This window comes from Copadichromis virginalis, linkage group LG14 (assembly GCF_057382275.1).
Source record: "Copadichromis virginalis isolate Kocher_CV1m ecotype Utaka linkage group LG14, C_Virginalis_male_GT1.1, whole genome shotgun sequence".
Classification (NCBI taxonomy): domain Eukaryota; kingdom Metazoa; phylum Chordata; class Actinopteri; order Cichliformes; family Cichlidae; genus Copadichromis; species Copadichromis virginalis.
The window spans coordinates 7,844,428-7,865,941 of NC_140631.1; the positions used below are offsets into that span (position 1 = coordinate 7,844,428).

The 21,514-nt window shown below is 40.2% G+C and overlaps 1 protein-coding gene across 3 annotated transcripts in view; it reads right to left on the reverse strand.

Moving 5' to 3' along the window:
- Window positions 1-13,423: 13,423 nt before the first annotated feature.
- The window catches only part of ecel1 (endothelin converting enzyme-like 1), a 58,320-nt gene continuing 50,229 nt past the window's right edge, over window positions 13,424-21,514 (reverse strand). For 2 of the 3 annotated variants that reach the window (XM_085479168.1, XM_085479167.1), the window contains exons 14-19: window positions 20,866-20,933; window positions 20,225-20,373; window positions 19,019-19,084; window positions 18,336-18,431; window positions 15,192-15,268; window positions 13,424-14,965 (exon numbers count right to left, since the gene is read on the reverse strand). In XM_085479168.1, the coding sequence (XP_085335294.1) occupies window positions 14,866-14,965; window positions 15,192-15,268; window positions 18,336-18,431; window positions 19,019-19,084; window positions 20,225-20,373; window positions 20,866-20,933 (556 nt within the window). In that variant the 3' untranslated portion in view covers window positions 13,424-14,865. The remainder of the gene's footprint in view (window positions 14,966-15,191; window positions 15,269-18,335; window positions 18,432-19,018; window positions 19,085-20,224; window positions 20,374-20,865; window positions 20,934-21,514) is intronic. The other variant, XM_085479169.1, reaches the window with a different exon arrangement.

Here is a 21,514-nt window from a genome sequence, read left to right on the forward strand (position 1 = left end):
AAAATTCTCTCTCCCCCCCCCCCCCCCCCCCCCCCCCCATATATGCAGGCATAATGATATCTGATCATACTCTCTCCAAAATTTCACATATCGGTTTACTCTTTTTTAAAAAGTGATACATAGTTCTAAAGTAAGCAAATTCATATTTTGCAGTGTCCCTTGATGTTGGGCCCACAGACATAGATTCTGGTTCTTCTGTAGCAGCACCTGTTGTTTGCTGAGGAAGAGTCTGCAGCTCTTGTTACAAACACATCCAAACTGATCATATCTAGGGACCAAACCCAGGGATTCCCAAAGAGGATCAATCCCACTCAGCACCTGTAAGTGCCCCCAGAGGAAGTGCTGGGCTTTCTGAGAGGAGACCATGTTGTGGAAAAAATCGCTCTCTTTAGTGAGTGTGGTATGTGACACTCGGAGTCTGCTGCACATCCTAAATCTCACCATTTTCCACTTGGACACTGAGAGAAAACGGCGTCATTCTCACTCAGGTAATAGAGGTAATCCTGTTAAATGAGACAAGGTGGAATTTATTGATTTGTTACAACAATGGCTGTTTTCTAAAAGAAACAAGAGCTGGAATTTGGCTCTTGTTTGAACCAGATGTTTTTATTTTTTTCTTCTCTCAGTTTTTCCCTGTGCAGCTCCTCTGCTGTGGCAGCTGGCAGCACTGATGTAAGAGAGAGAAGAAGAGCAGCAGGCCTCCAGTGAGGAGGTGATTAGGCTCCGGAACCAGCTCCAGAAGGCTTAACAAGAGACCGAGCTCAAACAGAGGTGCAGGGGATGGGTGGGAGGGTTGGGGCACTGGGGACAATAATACTACAATACTGCAATGACAGGACAAGCTGTTCATGTTTGTGTTTTTACTGGTGATGGGGCCATTTGATTGAACGTTTGTAATTAATGCTAATTAACTGATGCCAGTGCTGCTTGAGAAATGGTGCTCTTTCCAAAAGTTTGAAAAAATATATACAAATTTAGCAGTTTTAGTACGAGTTTTAGTAAAGCGGCAGAATGAAAATATTCTTTTAAGCTTGCCTTCATGTATTCACATCTATCTATCTATCTATCTATCTATCTATCTATCTATCTATCTATCTATCTATCTATCTATCTATCTATCTATCTATATATATCTATCTATATCTATATCTATATATATATATATATATATATATATATATATAGATATATATATATATCAGCTTCAGCTTTATGACCATATTAAGGACATCCGTAATCTCCGTCATTACACAGAGTCAAAAGTAGGAAAAAAACATGGTTACTGACTATTTAGATTGGTCTGAAGCCTGGAGTAATGGATCACAGGAATTTCGTCATAATTAATCTGACAATCCACTATTGTAACACCATATATTTGACAGAACAGTAGAGATTAGAGAGAGAGAGCACAATAGGTCCACCTGAAATTGCTGAAAGAGGGCAGAAAGGAGCTGGTGCTGAGTGCAGGCCATGACCATCACAGTGACAGTTAGAGTCAAGGCTTCATCTATGTTTCATGGAATAATTGTATAAAACTTTATACATTCAAAATTCAAATAAACTTAAAGTTGCATTAAGTTTTTCCATGCTTGGCTTCATGGATGGATTTATGACTAAAACCAGTTATTTACACCAAGCCCATTCCTTTTATCCCTGTTATTAAAGAAAAAAGCATATCAGTAAAAGACATACAACACTCCACTAGTTCTATTAGACCGTACAAATCCAAGCACTTCACACCAAAGCAGACAAAAAGGAGGGGAAAAAAAGCTGATGAGATACAAAGCAAAACAAATCACACAAAGTTCAAGGAAGTGTGTGCAGCCAAGATATGACGTACTTATTCTGCAATTCGTTTTTTTTACCAGGAGCCTGATTTAAACAATTTAATAAACTCAGTCCATCCTTTCCAGCACTGATCAAATGAAAGTCCATTTTACCATCAGGGAACCTTTTTTGATAGCGTTTTTTAGTAGCAACTGTTGCATTTAGTTAGCAGGAAAATCCGTAAGCATGTGTGGTATCTTACCCAAATAAAAGATTTGAACGGGGGAAATTAGTTGAACATTTTTCCAAATATGAGTGATCAGAGATGGACTGAGTGAAAAAAAAAATTGAACTATCAGTGTGGGAGCACCGACACTAACAATTTAACAGTCTGATCCTCCTGTGTTAGATGCAAAGTCATTGATCCTGGTAATTTATGCCCTGTGCTGACTGACAGAAGAGAATGTACAGGAACTGCACGCACACAGACACAAACACATGATTTCCATCTCTCCATGTGTTTGAGGCTGAGAGTGTGCAGAGAAGCAAGCGCAAAAGCGCAACTTTCACAGTGAGCTGCAGGTGACGCTAACAGACAAGTTTTAGTTGCAGGAAAAGCTGTGAGTCCTCAGCCTGTGCTCTGCACTCTTTAGCCACACACTTGAATGACACTGACACTCAACACCAATGAGCCATTCTGGAATTCTTTCGTCAGGTGGAGGCTCAAAGGGGACTGTGGTCGCCTCCTGCGGAGCTCCTCCATCACACATGGGAGAGCGGTCAGTAGGGAAGCAGCTGCTGGAGAGAAGTGCTGAAAAACTGCAGGCTGAGCTGAGCACAGCTGGAAAAGAAGAGACAGCACTGAGGAAAGACCTGGAGGCTTCCCAAAACAGTATTTGAATTTGTGTGTTGGGTAAAGTTACACCAAGAACTCAAACAGTCCTATGTTTTCCTGTCTTTCTGATTATCAGTTATATCTGGTTCTCACTGACACGGCAGGTGAAAGGAGTGATCTGGACACTCAGCTAAAAGAGGTCAGGGTAGGAACTCATCTCATTCATCATATTTATTCATCTGTTAATCATGGTATTGACTTCTCTCTGTTTTGGGGCCATTGTGATAGACAGCAGGAGCTTTGCCCTGAGAAACTAGGAGAATGAGAACAGCAACAGATAAGAGGCAATCACCAATATTCTCATCAGTTTTATGTATAGAAGTAATTTAATGTATTGAAACTGTGTATTTCAGAGGCTGTTCAGAGGGCACAGGTATTTAGATTCTTTGTGCAGGAGGATCAGACAATGGAGGACGCGACTGACAAGAACCAGCAGGCCTGTGAGGAAAGGGAACACAAACACAAACCCTCAGTAGAGATCAGTGTTGTCTTCTTATTTTAATAAATGATACTCACCAAGTCTGGACAACTCAGTTTTCTGTTTGGTCGGTGTTCAAACATTTTTCATTTAATCTGTCCTCTTTGTTGAGCTGTTGTAGTCATTTGTTTTTATTCTTAAAAGTCAAATAAACTCTACTTTTAAGCCTTTAAAACCTGAACAATTCATTTTTTTTGAAAATGGAGTGATTACTGAAACCTGGCTGTTGATATAAATCAGTAAAATGTAATCTTTTCTTTGTTGCTGTTCAGCTGTGATTTGCTTCAAACAAGAAACATGTCTCTTTTAATCCTGATTAACCTCCTCATTGACTGACAATTGGATCGGCCCTGCGTGTCACGCACTCATAGTTTCCATCATTCAACAAATGCTCAAAGAGATGAATTTCTGTTTGACTGAAGCATTTCTTTAGGATTTATTTCTTTTAGAATTTGCATTTGCACGAGGAAGAGTGCATGGGAAGGAAATAATAGAAGAATTCATTCCATACACTTTCGTTTAGCTGTATATTGCAGTAACAATGTATGATAGTTACAAAATTGTGCACTCCACCTGACCGTGTCTTACAGCTCAGCAGCTTTGGGAATCATTAATGCAGAAATAAATTTTTTGCTGCTTTTCTAGAGTCATATTGTGTTCATTCAGGTAATTATGTCACATCAGATTATTGTTGTGTACTTCTGGGAGAAACTGAAAAACCTCAAAATAACAAACACATTTTGTGATTGTCCGTTTTGGTTTTCTGCCTTAGTTTTATAATTAAGGCTGCAGACTGTGCCGTGTTTAAAGGGCTTTAACCTGCAGGCAGACAACCTGTGCATAGGTCTTGAACATACATTAACTGCAGTCTTAAAGACTCAGGAGGCAAAAGAAAGAATCAGTGGATATTATGAAGTACTAATATCAACTTGTAAAAGTTAGTACTGATAAAAATACGTAGAGATTGTGTTTAACTGTGAAGCTTTGATTATTTCTGGTTTATCAGCCTTTGTTGCAGGTGAATATTCCAAAATGTCAGCTTTATAAAGTTTAAGTGTTTTTAAAAAAAAATGAAAACAGATGGCTGATGTGGGAAAAAAAATCTAAAGATTAAAAAGGAGTTGGAAGAGTTATTACATTCTTTACCACACTGTTCCAAAAAATAGTAATGTCAAACAGGGCTGTGCAGAGAGGTTTAAAGGGGCGGGTGCTCAAAGTTAAAAAGGGGCACATTGAACCAGGCTGAATAACAACAACACACATTCATCAAGAATCTAATATGGGCAACAAGGCAAAGCAAATGTAGCCGATGTTTTACCTGATGGGTACAATGTTGCTGTTGAGGGGTTGCTGTGGATAGTGCTGGAGGGCAGGGCTGTGCTGATCTGAGACTGTAGACATTAAAAAGTCCATAAGAGAGATGGTAGCTGATTAAATGTCATGAGATAATAACAAAATGCAAAGATTGGTGACAGCGCTTGGAACCATAAGGCAACAAAAAACTGTGAGAAATAATTTAGGCTCTGCCTGTGAATCACTCTTTGCTTCTCTTCTTCCTTCCATCCCATCATTTCATATATCACTCTCCACTTGCTGTCTATCTGAGAACAAGGCACAACTTGTTATTGCAATAAACTATAATCTAATTATCCACACCTAACAACTCTTGCACTTAATCTAAATGATGACAGAAAAATGTTATAGCACTGCCTTTAGTAGCCTCACACAGCTCCTGCTGTTTCCTCCTCATGTCCTTACCAGGCATGTCTGGACAATGTTATATCATGAGTAATATTTTAAAAAATCCATATACATAAAACACACATGCACGCACACACAGTGACATTTTAGACCTTCTTCAGAATACTGTATATACTATGGGCATCACTGTGCTGATCCAGAATCCTTACATTATTATTTATTACTAGAGCTACAATAATAAAGCAATGAGGAGGGGGAAGTAATAAATATGAAATAATGTCATTATGATGATTCCATTTGTTTCACTATCCACTCTGTGCAGGGGCAAAGCTTATTACATTTTTAAACTGTAGAGATACAATAATTTTACTGCTGTAAAATCCAAATTTTGTCTTATTTAAAATATAAATCTAATATAATCTGCTTCTTAATGTATGTTCTTTAAAATACAGCGTGTGTTTTTAATATATTATAATTATAATAATGCATAATTATGTGGACATGCATATTAGATCATTTTTTAGTGAAATATAATCTCCCCAGAAAGGCAGGAAAAGCCCGGAAACTTACTTTAAAACTAAATATGTTTCTAAATACTTTAAAACTAAATATGTTCCCTAAAACGGTGACAGAGCTACAGACCCATGACAGCCTTACACAGGTAGCCAGCAGCTATGACCAGCACTACTTGTGCAGTTAATAAAAGGACAGGTATGTTTGTCGCGCTGTTGCAAACACAGCACGCTCGTTTGTTTCAGTTACACCCTGCTACACCCAATATACACACAAAAGATCAAGAGCACTGGGATTACAACCAAAACCGTGAGAACATGGCCGCAGGATGCTATTCCGATGCTTCAGGACTGTTTCCACTGCACAGACTGGGATGTATTCAAGGTGCAGGACACTGACAATCGTGTCGCATTGGACAGTTACACCTCCACTGTCTTGGACTACATCTGTTTCTGTGTGGACAATGTAACAACTTGGAAACGATTCCGTGTGTTCCCTAATAATCCACCCTGGATGACACACGGAGTTCAACAACTTATTCGAACAAGGAACAACGCTTTCAAATCCGGGGACCAGGAGGCATACAGTGCTGCCAGGGCCAACCTGAGAAGAGGCATCAAGACTGCCAAGCAGCAGCACAGGAGGCGTATCGAGGCCAGGTTTGAGAACAACACAAACCCAAGGCAGGTCTGGGAGGGCATCAGGGCTATCACGGACTACAAAAGAAGAACACCATCACCCTCAGCCGACAGTTCTACTCTGGCTGAGGATCTAAATCTCTTTTATGCCCGTTTTGACAGGGAGAACACCGACCCTGTCCTGTCCCCTCTCCCCTCAACCGACCCTGCTCCGGTCCTGAGCACTCATGAGCTGAGGCGTGTGTTCCGGAGCATTAACACCAGGAAGGCGGCCGGGCCGGATGGAGTGCTGGGCCGGGTGCTAAAAGACTGTGCTGCGGACCTGGCGGACGTCTTCACCTCTATATATAACACCTCGTTGTCCTGTTCACTGGTACCATCCTGTTTCAAAGCAGCAACCATCCCAAAACAGTCAAATGTCACATGTCTGAACGATTTCAGACCTGTGGCACTCACCCCCATTCCCGCCAAATGCCTGGAGAGACTGGTCATTAAACACATCAGAGCTGCTTTTTCCACCATCCCTGGACTCGCACCAGTTTGCATACAGGGAGAACCGGTCAACCGAGGATGCGATCGCCACAGTGCTGCACACATTACTGAAGCACTTGGAACACAGGAACACCTATGCACGGCTCCTCTTTGTAGACTACAGCTCGGCTTTTAATACCATCCGGCCATACAAACTCCGTCCCAAACTCCACCAACTGGGACTTAACTCCTCTCTGTGCAACTGGATTGTGGACTTCCTCACTAACCGTAGACAGAGTGTCAGAGTGGGTAAGAACACCTCTTCCACCCTTGTGGTCAACACCGGTGCCCCTCAGGGGTGTGTTCTGAGCCCTCTGCTATACACTCTCTTCACCCATGACTGTATTTCCTCCTGCGCGTCCAATCTCATTGTTAAGTTTGCAGATGACACTACAGTGCTCGGACTTATATCCAACAATGATGAGACAAACTATAGGACAGAGGTGCAACAACTAGAGTCATGGTGCCACGACAATAACTTGGTCTTAAACACCAAAAAGACCAAGGAGATCATTGTAGATTTCCGGAAGAGGGGTCATAACAACCATCTGCCTCTCTTCATTGGCAGTGAGGCGGTGGAGAGGGTGAGCAGTTTTAAATACTTGGGTGTAACTGTGACCGAGGACCTGTCCTGGGGCAACCATATCACCTCAGTTGTACGGAAGGCCCAACAGCACCTCTACTACCTGAGGAGACTGCGGAGCGCACACATTCCCAGATCTCTGATGTTGAACTTCTACAATTGTGCCATCAGCAGCGTTCTGACGTATGGATTTCTAGTGTGGTTCCCCAGCTGCACCAAGGCCGATCAGCAAGCACTCCAGCGGGTGGTGAAAGAAGCTGGCAGAATTATTGGAACAAGTCTGCCAGAGATCAGTAATATCTTCCCCACTCGCTGTCTGAGGAGGGTGCACAGTATCCTGCGGGACCAACATCACCCTGCGCGCCACCTTTTCCATCTGCTGCCCTCAGGGAGAAGGTACAGGTCTATACAGGCCAGAACATCCAGACTGGCCAACAGCCTGTATCCACAGGCTGTGAGGCTCCTGAACTCTCTGCCCCCCTCTCACGGACAATAACCATATCCAACTTCTTAATAGCAATGAACTGGTCTGCATTGGTGCATCATATCTTTATTCTCTTCCCCCTCCTGCCCCCCCCCCCCTCTTTCTTAAATAGATAACTATCATATCTGATATCATATCTCACAGTACAATAATATTGAATGGGTTGCATTGTTGTATTTTGTCATGTTTCTCAGGTCTTTGTCTGAATTTCTACGAACATTATTGCTAAGGATTGTCTTATTGCATTGGAGTCACACTGGGTTAAATATGTACACTTGGGTTTTAAGGGGTATTTATTATTTTCTTCTCTTTTTTTGGGTTGTATGGAAGCCCCAAACGCAATTTCATTGTTCTTGACAATGACAATAAATAAATAAATACTAAATAAATACAGTTCGTCAGTTGCAACAAGACAACTTACCAACGTGTACGTAATAAGCTAATACTCCTGTGTGCTACACACTACAGTGTGCGCTGTACACCTACTTACTGGTTTTGTCGCATCAGTCTGTGTCTCTGAGTTAACTTGTGTTTCTCCTGCAGCTCCGGACCGCTAAAAATGCGCGTGCTCTTTGTGAGCTCGTTCCCGGCTCGTAACCAGCGCGTTCTGCCGTAAAGGGCGATCATTGGTTAATAGTGATCATGTGATTGGTGCAAGCCAGATCCTTTTATTTAGCAAAACTGTGATTAATAGTATATATTATTGTTGAGGGGCACAGACAGGACTCTGCACGCACGCAGATTATGCATATGCACGCAGAAGATTCCTCCAGAGCAACATCAGTTGTCAGGCATGCATACAAGCACATTTTTGAGTTGACAGCATTTTTTTTCTCACTGAGATCTGATGTGTTTTCAAAGTGTGAGCTGTGTATTATGGCTTATACTGACTTCAATTTAAACCTTGTTTCATTTATTTATTCATTTTCACACACAGACATTTTTTACATAAGAATGTGCTTGTTTAAGTTACAGTTAAAGTTAATAGGTAATATTTTGTGTTATCTTGATGGAGGCTCAATCATCCAGGTGATGAAATCACAGAAAGTTGTTTCAGGGCGTTGATTTGGACGTTGAGTTTTCTCCCTCTGAAAACCAGATGACCATGCTCGTCCTTACCTGGAGTGAAACACTTCAACTCACTTTGGCAAAAACTGCCAAAGCTGGTACATGAGTATGAACAACCAGCACATAAGATGAAAAACACAGTGTGGTGAACAGAATTAACTTCCTGGGTGCAGGTTCAGAGGGACGTCAGGAAACACCAGGATCTCCTGCGCACCAGAGCTGTAATGTCGCCTTTGCACTCATTCATTCCTTTGCCTTTCTTTTCTTTGGAAAGGCAAACAGATGCAACAAACTAGTGTGGCACAGAGAAAAAAACAGAATCCATTTAGCATCACTTCTATATTTTTATCTTTGGTCTACACCTTTCAAACAGTCCAGTTATTGGCCACTATCTACTAGCTGCAGCTGAGTCTCAGCATCAAAAGTGAATTATTTATGTTCCTTAAAACCCATTCCTCTTACACTCCTAACTAAGCTGCAGATTAATGAAGTTGTTGGGAGCATGTTGTTTTGTAGGTTAGGAGTACTGGGCTTTGGGCAAAACCCCCCAAAACAAAACGCAACAAACACACACAAAACAGTCCCATAACATGTAGGTTCCCATGTATCTTATAGGAACTGAAAATGATCAGGATGCTGAAGAGAGGGAGGGTAGCAAAGTGATCCAAGGTACTCCTGATGAGCACTCCGTTCATACCTCTGATTAAACACCATCTCAGTCTTCCAAAAACCCCCCCCAAAAAACGAAAAAACAAAACCAAAAGAACAGAAAAACTGCTGATAAATTCAGGTGGATATGAAAATATATGTGGGTCCTCATAATCCTTATTAAAAACGCTCACCTCTGACTCTGCGCTTTGCTTTGATGCGATGCACTAAACTGTGTAGGCTGACAGAATTCTCATCACGTTTTTGTTTTGTTGACTGCAGTGCTGCTTCACTCAAAATAAAGTAGCTAATGGGTCATCAATGTAGTAGAAGTAAACAATCAAGTAACAGAAGTAAACACAGAGCCTTCTTCTTATACCTCAGGCTTTTCTTTTTCTTTTAAACCTTTTCTAGCTAAAAATAACAGTTTATTATCAGAAAAGTCAGGCGTTCTGTCCCAGAGACACCATGAGCTGCACAGACTCAAACAGCAGGTTACCCGACAGAGGGCTCGTATCAGAGGGCAGAGGAGCCAGCAACAATAGCAGCGATTTACAGGAAGCTGAGGTGATAAACCTAACCTAAAAACAAAAAAGTCCATACATTTATTACTTCATGGCAGGATTACTGTCATTTGTTATTATCAAGATGTCCTACAAAGTAACTGGAAAGCCTTCAGTTGATTCACTACAGTGACAGGGACTAGAAAGAGGGAGCAGATTTCTCCTATACTGGCTTCTCTTCATTCTCTTCTGTTAAAAACATAAACAAATTTAAAATCCTTCTCCTTGCATGCAAGGTCTGGAATAATCAGGCCCCGTCTTATCTTAAAGGCCTCATAATATCATATCAGCTCTATAGAGCGCTTTGCTCTCAGACTGCTAGTTGACTGCTAGTTTTGATTTGTGACACAAAACCCCTTTTTCTACTTTTAAGATTAAACTTAAAACTTTTCTTTTAGATCAAGCTTGTAGTTAGGGCTGGATCAGGTGACTCTGAATCCTCCCTTAGTTAAAGGGAAATAGAACTAGACTGCCGGGGGCTCCCATGATGCACTGAGTGTTTCTTCTTCACTCACTTTTTTTTTTTTACCCACTATGTGCTTATACACCACTCTGCATTTAATAATTAGTTATTAATAATCTCTGCTGCTCTTTACAGTGTGTCTTTTTCCCGACTTCCTCCTCTCACAATTTTTTGCAACAGAGCCCTCTTCTTGTTAAAAGATAGTTTTCCCTTCCTACTTTTGCCAAATGCTTGCTCATAGGGAGTTATCTGATAGTTGGGGTTTATCTATATTATTATAGGATCGTTGCCTTACGATATAAAGCACCTTGAGGCGACTGTTGCTTCATATAAATAAAACAGAATTGAACAGAATAAAGAATTAGGCTAGGGCCATTTTTAGTTAGCATCTCCCCTTTTTTCAAGCTGCCTTTAAGCAACTTATGAAACACAATGAATTATATAATCTAAAATGATATAATTTGTTTTCTAATATAAAAATAAATGTCTCCAACCTGATCTAATTGAAACTCTGAAGGAGACACTGGACTGAATATTAACAGTTACAATCTCGAGTTATGATAGAGTGTCAGTCTGCCCCAGGGCAGCTGTGGCTACAACCGTAGCTTGCCTCCAACAGTGTATGAATGCGAGAGTGAATGAATAGTGGCATTGTAAAGCGCTATATAAATCCAATCCATTATTATTATTATTATTAGAACAAAACAGCTTTTGATGGTGTTTCTTTTAAATTGAGATTGCAGCACTGATGTTTGTTCTAGCCACACTAGATATTAGTATCCACTTCTGGACTGAGATCTTTATAGGAGGATATGGGATTGGGAAGCTGCATGAGGAGGAGGAGGGTCACAGCAAACTCCATGTGAAATGTATACAGCTGAGCCTGTTTTTTCATTTTCTTTTTATTGACATTAAAAGGTTTGTTGTCTCAGCTGCCTGTTGGTTCAAGGTGAAGCTTCAGCTATTCCTTTAAATAAATGATGCTGCTCTTTGAAGCCACTGAAACCTTGAGGCTAGTTAGCAAAACCTTCTGCAACTTGTGCTTTGCAAAATAGTCACGTGGAACTCCTGATTTGATGTGTGGGAATAAGCCTCTAAGTGTCTTTATCTTCTTTTTCATTATTAAATCCCCAAAGTCTTTCAGAGAACCACACTGATCTTTTAAAGCACTGCTGGCTAAAGGTTTGGGCCTTTTGATGTATGTGTGGGGGATATTTTCAGTCTTTGGTGATGTTCTCTTTAAATCTTCAGAGTCACAATCAACATGAAAAACACAGTCTCTTGATTTGTTTAAAATGGACAAAAATGTCCCTTCAAATGAAAAACGTCCTTCCCATCCATGCGTCTAGAAATATCTAAATGGTTTTGAGTCTAAACATTGAGACATCCTTTTGTTTTATCCTCTTATACAAAGTCCAGCCAAAAAGTTCTGCTTCTCTGCCCACCGAAATCAAAAACAGTATCTGATTTAAGTCATTAGGAAGTGCTGCTCCGCTTCCAGTGTTCCTGCAACATTTGAACGGCTCCCTCTCTATGATCTCACCACTGACTTCAAACTTGTACACAGAGGAAACCTCGACTTCTGCATTAAAATGACTCAATTTTTATGCTGAGGATCATCGCCTGGTGAACTTAAAGACCGAACAGCAGTTGTCAGTGGAAGTGTCCACAGTTCCAAGCCCACAGGTGGAGCACCCAGTCACAAGTATCAGCATAAGGACACTCTACAGTTAAAAAACCAACAAATTCAACAATGAGGTTGTGCATCATAAATTTGTGCCCCAGAGCCAGACTGTCAACAAGGAGCTCGACTGCAGCATCTGGATGCAGTGTGGCAGATCAAGTCAGGAGTGCTGCGCTGCTTCCAGCACTCCTGTTCTCCGCTGTGTCTGAATTTCATTTGGGGGAAGAGGAAAAAAATCACAGGGAGCGGAAACTGGCAAGTAGGGCAGGTGCCGAGCAAAGATTTTGTTGGTTTGGATCTTGGTTTTTTTCATTTCGCTCAATAGCACACACCACGGTGCTGATCATTTGCAGCAAATGTTCTCACTCGGAAGCCTCGAGACTTTAAACTCGTACTCCCTGCTCACAATCAGCTTGGGGTACAAATTCAAGGTGCACAAGCCAATGCTGGAAAGAATATTGAGTGCATTTAACCCCATGTGCCACCTTTGGGCTTGGACATATGCGCTCTTCCACTGAGAACTGCTGTGTGTGTCTATCACCAGTGATGATCTTCAGAGTGAAGGTTGGATCAGTTTGCCACACAAATTTTGGGATTTGCTGTTTGATCTGTGGGGAAATCACAGAGCACAGATGTGGTCAGAGCTACTACAGAGTGAACAAGTGGTCCAGAGAGGACAGTGGGCAGATTTAAAGTTAGTGTGGTTTGGCTTTGCACAGGTGAAGCCAGCACTGCCTTGTATATATGCATTCATACATTGGATTGTTAGATTTGGAGATGTCACACAAACAAAATAGATTTAATTGAGAATGACATCTAAGTAGGATAAATTGCAAAGATTTGAACAAAAAACTGGACAGTATGGGTGATAGGTGGTGTTTTCACCTCAGTGGTTGGAAGCAAGAGAAATTCTCTTAATAAAAGTCTTATTGCTCATATTGAGTGAAAAACCTTTAACCGGTCCTTTTTATGGGCACACATCTTAAATGCACGAAAAGTGGAGCCCATGCTGCACACAGTTTCTTGTTTACAGTGCAGCAGTAAAGAGAAATCTTAAAGGAGGAACTCTGGAAAGAGCACTGGGTATTTGAGTGTGCCAGACTGATTGAAACACAGGTTTCTCTGATAACCTCCTCACTTGAAACAGCCTTGTGGTTTGCTCAGCTTGTTTATCCTCTGCTGTGCACATGCTTCCATAAATCCAGCCAGGCTGTGCAGGTTCTAATCAAACAGCAGGCAGAGTGGCAGAGGTGGACTTCTACTAGCCAGTGCTGGGAGGCCAAGCGAGCTGGCTCTCATCTTAGGAGGACACAAGCCCGCAAGGTAACACACTCACAGTGCTAAAGCCTGACACACAGAGGAGTAATGTTTCTCTCTCACACACACAGACCCACACAGACAGCCTCACACCGATCCTTTGTGTTTATTCAGACATTAAACAGCAACCAACAGAGAGGAAGAGACAGCAGCCACGTGTGAACTAGCAGCTGTAGAGTCAGAAGTGTGTGGGCGATGTCCTCCATGTTTATAGATCAGAGTTAGAATGTCGATCAGTATGGAAACATGCACTCTCTTCAAAACAAACTGTACACCCATAACATCTTATTTAATCCTCTACTGTACAAAAAGTCTCAATTTTTTGTACCAACAGATTCCTTATACAAAAAGTTTTTTTTGTTGTTTTTTTAAAGTAACACTGTACAAACGCACGATTCTCCATCTATCATTGCTGCACTTTAATGTACAGTATGTTGGCTTGCGTTATATGTACTCATCATACATTCAGTTACTGTGAATGTATGATGAGTCCCAGGTTGTGTGAAATTGCTCAGAGTTCATGAGGAAACATGGGAAATGTGAAGTGTCCAATAGCAGAAGTTCTCCAGGAGAAAAGAAAGAGCTCATGTTGTTCCATGTGCTTTCAATTCTGGTGAGGGAACTCAATCTTTTTTTTCTTTTGTCTGATGTTTGACTGATTGATATACTGGCTCCTTTGAGATGTAGGCTGAATGGAGAGATCCATTTGGCGTTTCACTTTGCTACACATCCTGAGAAAAACACGAGTCTACTTTCTTCTTTTTGTGTGGTTTTTTTTTAAAAAGAAAAAAAAAATCAACAAATTTAAAAAACTTTACAAACGCTCACAATAACAAGAGACCAATGCATGCCAGACGATACAGTCATGACGATTGAACACTGACCATTGCTCTCTGCAGCCACAAGAGTGCAGCAGTATGACACAAATCCAATACCAAACAGAGAGAACACTGATGATCTGACAGGCACGAGGATGCTACTCATCTCAGCTTTCTTGTAAATCGGTCAGTTTACATTCTGGACTGAAATCACATGAGTTGTGAATTTTTAATCTTCACTGAGCATTAATTTTTCTAGTTGATGCTACAAAGGAGAGAAACAAGTGAGAAAACATGTTGCTTGATTAAAAATCTAATAACTGGGAGATCTTTGTGTGTGAGCTAAATACAAAAATAGATGATTTGAAAATAAATGTAAACATAGAAAAATATATGTAATCAAATGATACAGTGTATACATACATAATCATATAATACACACACTCACACGCACACTCACACACACGCACATACACAATAAATGGTCACGTGACCCATGCTTTGTTCGATTAGTACAGTTATTAATGGACAATCAATATAAGAACTCAACATATATGATGATAATGTTGAAAATATATATTTCCTTCCTGTGTCTTTCATAGTCATGAAAGGGCTGAACGCTGTACCATCCTTTTGGATCTGGTGATGTAGGAGGGGAGTGGGTGTTTGGATTGGAGTTTAAACATGAAGGTCATCCCATGCCAGATGGAGAGGTCACCAAACGGAGCATTTGTGTGTGGGATTCATCGGGGAACTCTTCGGACAGTGGAAAACACGGGCAAACTCATCAAACTGAGAGACGCTGCCGATCACTCTACAGAAGGAGGAAACACAGGAAGCGCTAGTAGTGATGCAGAGAATAAAAAAAATGAAGAAAAGCTTAAGAAAGGTAATGTAACCAGCCTCATTGTGCCTATTCTGAGGTAGTTCAAACTGGCAAGTTGAGCTGCACTGCATCGTACCCACATTACCCACACCAACATTCCCCATCTCTCCCTCTGGTATGTCAGTGGCCAGCATCCAGGTGTGTTTCACAGTACCTGTAGTGCTCTGGTGCATGTTTGTCAGTTAGCAGTTGCAAGTAGATGGACTGAGATCTTCTCTTCATACACCAATTCTGAAAAGAGAACATTGCACTTTAGTTGAAGTGGGACAGCCTGTGCTGAATATATTCTCTTTCTCCCATTTGAGGAAGTGACTTGCATTAAATACTATTTTGAGTTACCTATTATTTCTTTTTTTAAAAAAATACTAAATACTTCTACCACAAAACGTTTCAGAGGGAAGTGCAGTGCTTTTTGTTTTAAGAGCTAAAGCAGGTACTTTTCAGATGAACGTCTACTTCCTGATCTTTTCAGGAGCCCTTATAAAAAGCAGCTGGAGCTCCCTGTAGTTAATTGGAGCTGTTAGCAGTTTTACGAGAATAATTCCCTTCAACACATCTGAGCAATGTTCCCTCTAAGCTGCGCGCGCAACTGTGCACTGCTGGCACGGTCTCTGCGCACAGAAAATCTGTGTTGCGCTCAAAAAAAAAATCTAACCTGAAATGAAATTAAAATTAAAACTTTAACAATTCTGTTTTGCAGTGTTAGTCATTAAGTGACTGGCTGCTCCCATATGGGATTAGAACGATGCCACCTTATCCCATAGTCCAGCCAATAATGCGATTCACATTCGTATATACGCAGCTAACGGGCTGACAGGCTATGACAGCGTCTTTATGTGCCGGTGTTTTAGCTAGCAAAGCGGCGTGGCTGATGTGGAGCGAAGCCACGTTAACGACAGCGTGTACAACCATTGGAGATGTGAACAGGACAGACGGAACAATTGACAGAAAAAGTGTGGACTTTATACGTAAAACCAGAGTTATGTTAACAAAACCAAAAAACCCCACCCTTTCCTATTCGTCGAAAAAAGTACCATGTCGACCAATCAAAAAATTATATGGCAACATGGCATTTAGCTGTTTAGGAAAGGGGGAAGTTTTAGGAGTGACGGTGGTGTTTTGAGATGTGAGGGATTTGTGATGTTTAGCGCAAATCTTGTGTAGTTAGTGTGCAGTGTAGTCAATAGTTTTGTTGTGTGTGTCAGAACAATGAATGTTACAGGTGCTACAGCAGTGATACATCTCCTGTTGTCAGGCCTGCAGGTATCAGGCTTGTGATGTTCTCCTTTATCTCATAGTGGACAGAAATTATTTTTGGAGTGGCACAAATGATTTGTGTGGCATCAAATTTGATGCAGAACACCTGGTTGTTCTGTAAATAGTTTGAAATGTTTATTTAAAAAACAAACAAAAAAGAAAACGCCTTGGCTGCATTTTTAGGTAAACAGCTGCAAAATACTTTGTTGTTAGCATAAAGCAGTTACTTTTTTGTTGTTAGCATAACTCAGTTACTTTTTTGAAGAAGTAAATATATAAGTAATTGCACAACATTGGTCATTATATAATGTATTTTGCAGACAGAGTTACAGGACTCTCTCCCAGACCACAGACTCATACTCATAATACAAGTCAGAGCTTTATAAAAAAAAAAAGAAAAAAGAAAGAAAGTTGTGTTTTCAAATTTGGAGTTCAAGTTAATTTTACTTCCAATAGTGTTAACATACTACACAGGTCATGAACAGGATTTTTTTTCAATTTTCATTGTAAGTGGGCTAAAGCAGTTAATTAAAAGTAGTCTAACATAAATGCTGTAATTTGATTATTTAAATAAACGATGTAACTTGGATGGATTCGATGCTGGCGTGACCACAGTGCACACGTCTAATGTTGCTCACAGTGGTCCAAGGGACCGCTCAGGGAGTTTGTGTGTTCACTCAGACACATGAAAAATTAGAGGGAGCATTGCATCTTAGACAGTTTTATTAAAATACCCAGATGAGGTAAAATTACCCAGAGCTCCGTGTCAAGTTATGAACTCTAAATTAAATGTCTCAGCTGTATCCATTGTGGTTAAAGTCAGTTCCAGCTCGACTGCATAAATACTTCTCTTCTTCCTCTAGTCTATCCTGAGCAACTTGCCAGTCCATGTGTTAGACAACACAGCTAAACAGACAAAAGATTAACACTCATCACTAGACCTATCGCAATTTAGAATCCCAAATTAACAAATCTTCATGCTTTTGCAATGCATACAAACGTAAATGTATACAATGAATATATAGTCATGGAAATGTTTTTAAATATTTGGCCCTGTGGGATTCTTGAGGAATCGTTACCCTGCTAAGCAACTTTCAATAATTCAAGTTAATTTTATAATACTTACTTTAAATGAAATAGGTTACTGAAGTTCTACATTCATCCTTTACTTACTATAGGGATCTGGCAGCATATTGTAATGTCAAATATTAACAATTTCTGGCAAAGAACTGGTAATAAAATGAATCCTTGCCAAAATTTGAACTGATCAGACAATACTGGATAGTATAGAGGTGAGGTCTATATGTCCTATTTAAACACACATGAAATTAAACAAATCCAATTTTTTAAGCAACTCAATTTAAGGACATCACTTTGAGTGAAACAAACATAATTTTGTCATTTTGTTTACCAAAAAGTAGAAGCAACCCTTAAAAATACATTATATGCAGCCTGATATTTGCTACAAGTTCTTTGATAAGTGAAAAAGCTTGTTTGTTGGCCTGCTGTGCAGATTCAAAAACTTGACCACATTCATTTTGGTTGAGGTGGTTGAATTGCCTCAGGCGAAAAATTATGCCTGTTATTCACTCCAGACACACACACAGACACACACACACACACAGACACACACACACACACACACGACATTTCAAACAAATCTAAACCCATAACACGACTTTCAAATCACTTCCCTGTGGCAAGAGCTTTTGAAAAATGTCCTAAAACACTGCATGTTGCGTTATTAAGCGTGTCTAGATTTTGCCTCTGTTACATTAATCCATGAATTTCAACGATGAGTCATAACAGTTACGAGGAACATGGGTGGTATGGCGCTCAGAGACACTGTACTGTCGTCAACACTTTTGCTGTTTTGGATCCCTCCAAAAGTTAATGCTGCCATCAGCTAATGTTAGAAGCATTAGCTCCTACCTGCCCTCTGTGATCTGCAGCTCCAGCTGAGGAGGGCAGCGGAAGGATTTAATATGTAAATGTAATGAAATACGCTGGTGTGAATTCTGTGGAGAGGACTTTGGTGTACCTGTGCAAAGGCAATAAAGAGCAGCTGTTCATGGGTGTATTTGAGGCCAGGCAGGGGTCTCTCTGGACCATGTTCCCTCACCCACTTCTGATATGCCTGGGCAGAGAGAGAAGGAGAGTGTGATGGTAGCTGCTCAACTTGTGTCTTAAACAGTATATATTTTTAAGTTTAAATATGAACCAAAACCAAACAGGACCTCTAATAAAACAGTCATTATGTTTACTTCCATCAGTCTAACCAGCTGACTCAACTAACAGGAATTATGACCCTACTGGTGCATTCAGTATCACCATTTACTTATTTTAAAAGCCTTCATGTGCTTCCTTTTAACTTTTGTATCTGTGTGCACAAAACACTCCTTATTTCAATGTGGGCTGCTCAAAATGAAAATTAATTATGCCGCACCCTGGATTTTCCACTATCTGAGAAAACACACATGCAAGTATTCAAGTAAAAAGGAATTCAAATCAAATTGTTTGTCTTTTATCGTGATTCAGGGGCACTTCTGCTCTTTATTTTAATGCAAACAAAGCACAGTGGTTATGAAGAATAAAGAGAGGCGGATTTTGAGACAGAGCAGAGACTCATGGGTTGCCTACTAAAAGAGTGAATTCTAATTTCTAGATTTCTCGGAGCCACACAGTGACCAAATTTGAAGAATGATCGTATCAGTCGGAACTTACATAGTATGACAGTTTCAGCCCTCCCATATCTGCTATGTTTTCTCCCAGTGTCAGACGGCCGTTCACCTACACACAAAGGTAAGTCGTAAAACACTTTACAGTATGTCATGTACATAAGGGATGCAGTTATTCAGCTGTAGAAATACAGTTTTTTATTTTTTTTATTTTTTTGGTTTTGTTTTTACAGCTTGTACCATTTCACAGAAACATATTTGCTTTTAGGAAGTAAATTTTTTGTTCCAATTACATCACTTGAGATTAAAAATAAATCTTATCTGTCATATCTTTGCATGTATCTATAGGCTCCAGGAACCCAGGAAACTGAGCTAAGCTTAGCCAAATGTCTGGAAAAAGGTGGGGTAGCAGCTAGCGTCATGCTATCCCTAACTAAAAAAAATACCCATGCAGGAGCTCTAAAGAGCACTAATTTGGTTATTTTATAATTGTTTGGTTCCTACGTGGCCTACATGTGTGGAGAGTCATGAACCCAGTTCTTTCCCTTTGCTTAGCTTGAACTAAGCCACATACTGTAAGCTAATCATCCGCTAGGCCAAACTTCATATTTAAATTACAGATGTTAAAGTGGTATCAATCTTTAACTCTTCGCGTTAAAATGGATAAATGCAGTTTTCAAAATGTCAGTCTGATTCTTTACATTTGAAAAAAGTACATAAATAAAGTGCTATTAATATTAGGTGTTTCACAAGGCAATATACCTAGTAACATGTTACGAGACCATTAAAGTTCGTATTCTTTAAAGCTGATAGGCTGGAGAGACATGGATTAAAAATAAAATGGTCAAAAGTGAAGTAGCAGAAACCAAGTTTTTGACTTTTTGACATCTGAGATATCATTAATCTTATGTCAACTGTCTTGCTACCATTTCAATAGTTAGTGATGTTTTTTTATTCAAAACTTGTAAATCCTTATACACTGGCTCTAGATTATTTTCTTAGACCTGACTTAGGTCAGTTACAGATTCATACTGTCTCTAAAATTGGCAGAGCACTTCTTTAGATACAGTAATCATAGCTCTGCTCAGACAACAAAAGTAGCATTGATCAGAGTTAACAAATCAAGGTGCATCAAATCACAGAAGGACACTAACTTTCTATATAAACCTAAAATCAAAAACACATATGTCGTACTACTGTAAAAATTGTATGCACAAGTAGCGACTCGAAAAGTGTGTGTGTGAAAGCCCACCCTCTGACTATAAACAGTGAAGTTATCGTAGAGCTTGACAATACATTCGGCCTTCTTCTGGAACTTTTTGTAGGACTCTTCGGTCCACCACTGTTTGAGGTTACCATGGCGGTCGTACTGGCCCCCTAGGGACATGAACCATTGCATCACTAAGATGAGGGGCAAAAGGGCGAGTGTTAGCATGAAGACAACACAACCTGCAACTTTCCTTCACAGTCCAAAGATCTGCCCAGCATGCCCAAGCCATTAGTGGCAAAACACTGAAAGATGTGGAGTTGATAGTGGTTGATGTATCCTGTTCATGAGCCAACAGAACAAACGGTCCTGCCAAATTACATTTGTACTTTTACAATTGATGGTGGACAATCTGGAAGAGGAGCTTTGCTTTTTTTTTCTGTGGATCTCACAGGGCAGCGCATTTGACTGGAAACCAAAGTTAAAGATTGTGCCTCAAAATAGTCTTTGCTGCACATCTGCCCAATAGAAATGTAATAAATTATATATATAAAAATAAATCACAGAACCTTTTTCAGTAAAACTGAACTTATCAATGCAATGATGGTAACACAAATGGGGAAAAAAACTATAGATGTTCAGATCTTATTGCAGTGGGTAATGGGTGAAAGGTTTGTGATTCTTACCCCAGTCATCGTATCCATGTGTCAGCTCATGACCGATAATTGCTCCTATTCCTCCATAATTCAGAGACCTGAGTTGGAAGGAGAAAGATGAACCTTACACAAACTCAAACTTTCTTGATATTGACAGCTCCCTGGATATTACACTGTACACTGTATATGTATAAACATTCTTTATTGGACTGTTTGCAACTGAACACAATCCAAACTGATAAATGGTAGAAAACTTAAGATTTGCTGTCATTTTGCTGACTTCATCCACTGTTTTTGTAGTCACTATTGTTCTCCAGCTGAATTGTGAGAACGGTGCTCACCAAAGTTGGTGGGTCCTTTGGAAAGTATACTGTTTTGGCTGAAGATGGTAGTTTTATATCTGTTTTTTAAATAAGTGGTAAACCTGAAAAACCTAGCTTAGTGTGAAGCTACTGGAAGCTAAATCTTGGGGGGGGGGGGGAGACTGGATATGTTAATGGTCAAGTACTAGTGTTACTGTTATGCTATAACCATTTTGTATCATTTGGAAATTGAATTTGACACAGTTGGGTTGTGCAGTCCACTGCTCACTGGCCCTGACCCCATGTTCCCGCTTAGCTCAGTCACTAGAGAAACCTTTCTAGACTACAGGCACCAAGGCTGGGTTGTGCCACTGTAT